Source organism: Corapipo altera, unplaced genomic scaffold (genome assembly GCF_003945725.1).
Source record: "Corapipo altera isolate COAL_440 unplaced genomic scaffold, ASM394572v1 320, whole genome shotgun sequence".
Taxonomy (NCBI): domain Eukaryota; kingdom Metazoa; phylum Chordata; class Aves; order Passeriformes; family Pipridae; genus Corapipo; species Corapipo altera.
The window spans coordinates 3,827-8,720 of record NW_020885886.1 but is presented as its reverse complement, the minus strand read 5'-3'; the positions used below and the strand labels follow the sequence as shown (position 1 = coordinate 8,720).

General features: G+C 64.8%; 1 protein-coding gene across 1 annotated transcript; it reads left to right on the top strand.

Moving 5' to 3' along the window:
• The first annotated feature begins 867 nt into the window (after positions 1-867).
• LRRC4B (leucine rich repeat containing 4B) lies at positions 868-3,960 on the top strand. Its single transcript, XM_027632021.1, is given in 2 exon segments — positions 868-2,664; positions 2,666-3,960. Coding segments are annotated over 2 exon segments (2,001 nt in total). The 5' UTR covers positions 868-912; the 3' UTR covers positions 2,915-3,960.
• The last annotated feature ends 934 nt before the right edge of the window (positions 3,961-4,894 follow it).

Below are 4,894 nucleotides of genomic sequence, written 5' to 3'. Positions count from 1 at the left end.
TGTGTGCAGGGAGGGGTGCACACGTGTGTAAATGCACAGGGATGTGCTCTGGGACACGTTACCTGGGGTTTTCACATGTGCGTGCACATGTGTGTGTTGAGGCAGCAGCAGGGCTGTGCACACGTGTGTACTTGGTATGTGGGGGTGTTCACATATGTGTGTTCACACATGTGTTCTTGGTATGTGGGGTGTTCATACGTGTGTGTGGGGTGTTCACACATGTGTGAGCACACGGATGCCTCTTGTGTCCCCCTGGAGACCCCCCAGGGACCCCCCCCAGACCCTTCAATCTCCCCCTGGACCCCTCCTGACCCCCCTGGACCCCCCAGACCCCCCAGTGTCCCCCTGTGGACCCCACAGACCCCCCCCCGATACCTCCTGACCCCCTTATCTCCCCCTGGGACCCCTCTAGACCTCCTTCTCTTCTCCTGAGGACTCCCTTAGACCCCCCCTAGACCCCTCTTTACCCCCCTGATGACTCCCCAGACCCCCCAGTCTCCCCCTGAGGACCCTTCTAGACCTCCTTATCTCCCCCTGGGCACCCTCCTCGATCCCTCCTGACCCCCCAGTCTCCCCTGGAGGACCCCCCCCCAGATCCCTGAGAACCCCTTAGGTCCCCTTATCTCCCTCTGTGGACCCCCACAGAGCCCCCTTGACCCCTCCTGACCCACTAATTCCCCCTGTGGACCCCTCATATCTCCCCCAGACCCCTCCTAACCCCCCATGGAGACCCCCCTGAGCCCCCAGTTTCCTTCTGGACCCCCCGGGAACCCCTTAGACCCTCTTATCTCCCTCGGGCACCTCCCAGACCCCTCCTGACCCCCCAGTCTCCCCCTGAGGACCCCCCTAACCCCCTTCTCCCCTCTCTCCCAGCACCACCCGGGGCCCTGAAGCCGGAGATGCCCCTTGGCCATGGCGGCCCCGGCGCCCCTTAAGATGCCAGCGGCGTCGCCGCCAGCGCCCATCCTGCTGCTGCTGCTGCTGCTCCTGGCGGCGCCAGCGGTGCCGGGGGCCGCGCCCACGCCCTGCCCAGCCGCCTGTACCTGCAGCAACCAGGCGAGCCGGGTGATCTGCACCCGGCGCGAGCTGCTGGAGGTGCCCTCGAGCATCTCAGTGAACACCCGCTACCTGAACCTGCAGGAGAACCACATCCAGGTGATCCGCACCGACACCTTCAAGCACCTGCGGCACCTGGAGATCCTGCAACTCAGCCGCAACCTGGTCCGGAAGGTGGAGGTGGGCGCCTTCAACGGGCTACCCAACCTCAACACCTTGGAGCTGTTTGACAACCGGCTCACCACGGTGCCCACCCAGGCGTTCGAGTACCTCTCCAAGCTGAGGGAGCTGTGGCTGAGGAACAACCCCATCGAGAGCATCCCATCCTACGCCTTCAACCGGGTGCCATCGCTGCGGCGCCTTGACCTGGGCGAGCTCAAGCGCCTCGAGTACATCTCGGAGGCCGCCTTCGAGGGGCTGGTGAACCTGCGCTACCTCAACCTGGGCATGTGCAACCTCAAGGAGATCCCCAACCTCACCGCCCTGGTGAGGCTGGAGGAGCTCGAGCTGTCGGGGAACCGGCTGGGCCGGGTGCGGCCAGGGTCGTTCCAAGGCCTGGGGAGCCTGAGGAAGCTGTGGCTGATGCACGCGCGGGTGGCGGCGGTGGAGAGAAACGCCTTCGACGACCTCAAAGCCCTGGAGGAGCTCAACTTGGCCCACAACGATCTGGCCTCGCTGCCCCACGACCTGTTCGCTCCCTTGCACCGCCTGGAGCGTGTCCACCTCCACCACAACCCGTGGCGCTGCGACTGTGACGTGCTCTGGCTCAGCTGGTGGCTGCGGGAGACGGTGCCCAGCAACACCAGTTGCTGCGCCCGGTGCCACGCGCCACCGGCACTGCGGGGCCGGTACCTGGGCGAGCTGGAGCCAGGCCACTTCACCTGCTACGCGCCCGTCATCGTGGAGCCGCCGGCCGACCTCAACGTCACCGAGGGCATGGCGGCCGAGCTCAAGTGCCGCACGGGCACGGCCATGACCTCGGTCAACTGGTTGACGCCCAATGGGACGCTGATGACACATGGCTCGTACCGGGTGAGGATCTCGGTGCTGCACGACGGCACGCTCAACTTCACCAACGTGACGGTGCAGGACACGGGCCAGTACACCTGCATGGTCACCAACGCCGCCGGCAACACCACGGCCTCGGCCACGCTCAACGTCTCGGCCGCTGACGCTGCCGCCGCCGCCGCCGCTGCCGCTGCCGCAGCCACGGGCTACACCTACTTCACCACGGTCACTGTGGAGACCACCGAGGGCGGCGGTGAAGAACAAGCCCCCCAGACCCCGCCGGCGCCCACAGCACCCGGGTGGGACCCCTCCGGCGGCTCCACGGCGGCGCCGGCCACGCGCGCCACAGGGAAGCCCTTCACGGTGCCCATCACTGCTGCCGCCGCGGCGGGTGCCGGGGCAGCGGGAGGGGGTCTCCAAGACCTGGATGACGTGCTGAAGACCACCAAGATCATCATCGGGTGCTTCGTGGCCATCACCTTCATGGCGGCCGTGATGCTGGTGGCCTTCTACAAGCTGCGCAAGCAGCACCAGCGCCACAAGCACCGCGGGGGCCCCGCGCGCGCCGTGGAGATCGTCAACGTCGAGGACGAGCTCTCGGGGGGGCCCGGCGGGGGCGGGGGGGGGTGTGGGGGGCACGTCGGGGGGGGGGGGGACGTCGGGGGACAACAGGCTGGCGCTACCGGCGCTGGAGAGGGAGCACCTGGACAGGTATGCAGCACTGGCCGCCCACTATGGGGGTCCAGCGGCGGCACTGGGGTGCGGGAAGACCCCCCTGCTCAACTCGGTGCATGAGCCACTGCTGTTCAAGAGCCCCTCCAAGGAGAACGTGCAGGAGACCCAGATTTGACCCCCCCCCAAAAGAAAGTGAGGGGTGGGGACCCCATTCTCCTGCTCAGAGACTCAATTCTGGCCCCCCTGGAAAGGGGGAACGGGGACCCCCCAAACCTGGACTTGACTCCCCCCAGAAAGGGGGAACGGGGACCCCCCCTAAACCTGGACTTAACCCCCATGAAATGGGGGGAACAGAGAACCCCCTCCTGCTCAGAGACTTGGATCTGTGACCCCCCCAGAAAGGGGGAACAGGGACCCCCCCGCCCCCAAAACCTGGACGTGACCCCTCCCAGAAAGGGAGAACTTGGACTTGACCCCCCCATCCTGAAATGAGGGGGTGTGGGGACCCCCCCTAAACCACAGACCTGGACCTGACCCCCCTGAAATGGGGGAGCAGAGACCCCCCCCCCGACCTGTGGACTGGGATGTGACTGCCCCCCAAAACGAGGGGCGTGGAGACCCTCCCCTAAACCCCAGACTTGGACCTGAACCCCCTGAAAAAAGAGGGAGTAGGGATCCCCCCAAACCTGAACTTGACCCCCTGAAATGAGGGAAAAAGGGACCCCCCCTTAAACCTGGACTTGACCCCCCATGGAAGGAGAGGGACTGAGGACCCCCCTAAACCACAGACCTGGATCTGACCCCCTCCTCAAACCCCTCCTGTTCCAGAGCCCCCCCAAGGAGAACGGGCAGGAGACCCAGATTTGGCCCCCATCAAAAGAAAATGAGGGGTGGGGACCCCCTTCTCCTGCCCAGAGACTCAATTCGAACTCCCCGGAAAGGGGGAACGGGGACCTCCCTAAACCTGGACTTAATCCCCCTTAAACCACAGACCTGCATCTGACCCCCCACAAAATTGGGAAGTGGGGACCTGCCCCCCCCAACTTATGGACCTGGATCTGACCCCCCCCAAAATGAGGGGGGGGGAGTGTGGGGACCCCCCCAAAACGGGGGGGCACAGGGGGACCCCACCGACCCAGTTCTGACCCCCCCAAAATGAGGGAGGGGGCCTGGGAACAACCCCCTCCCCCCAAAAAAAAACCCCACCCTGTGATGCCCACCTGCCAATTTTTGGGGGGGGGAGAATTGGGGGCAGGTTTTGGGGAGGGGGGGGCAAATTTTGGGGGGGGCTTTGCTGGATCATGGACTTGAGGGGGAGGACTCATGTGACAAGAGGGGGATGTGGGGGGGACAAGGAGGGGCTTGGGTGACACACAAGGGGCTTGAGTGACATGGGGGGTGATGGGGGGGCTTGGAGGACACGGGGGACACAGAGGGGGCTTCTGTGACACAGGGTGGTGACAAAGAGGGTCTGGGGTGACATGAGGGGTGACAAGGAAGGACTGAGGTGACACGGGGGGTGACAAGGGGGCATCGTATGACACACGAGGGGCTGGTGAGATCAGGAGAGACTGGTGTCACACGAGGGGAGTGACAATGGGGGGCTGGGGTGACATAGTGGGTGACAAGGGGGCTTGTGTGACACGGGGGGACTGATGAGTTCACAAGGGACTTGTGTGACATGAGAGGGGACAAGGGGGGGCTTGGGGGACATGGGGACTTCTGTGACATGGGGGGACAAGGAAGGACTTGGGTGACACAGGAGGGGCTTGTGTGACAACGGGGGAACTCGTGTGACACGGGGCGACTGGAATGACAAGGGGGGGACTTGTGTGACACACAGGGGGGCTTGTGAGACAGTGGGGGGACAAGGGGGGGGCTCGTGTGACACGGGGGTACTTGTGTGACGTGGGGGGGGCAAAGTGGGGCACCCGAGGGGACAGTGCGATCCTGAGGACCCATGTCCCAGTGTCACACGTGAGTGTGCAAGGAGGGGCTCGTGTGACACTCAGGGGGTGACACGAAGGACTCTGGGACGAAGGACTTGTGCGAGGCCCGCGGGGTTGTGAGGAGGGGGGGCCTCGTGCAAGGGACTCGCGCAAAGGACTCGTGCAAGACCCTCGTGTGACACAGGGAGTCGTTCGAGACCCTCATG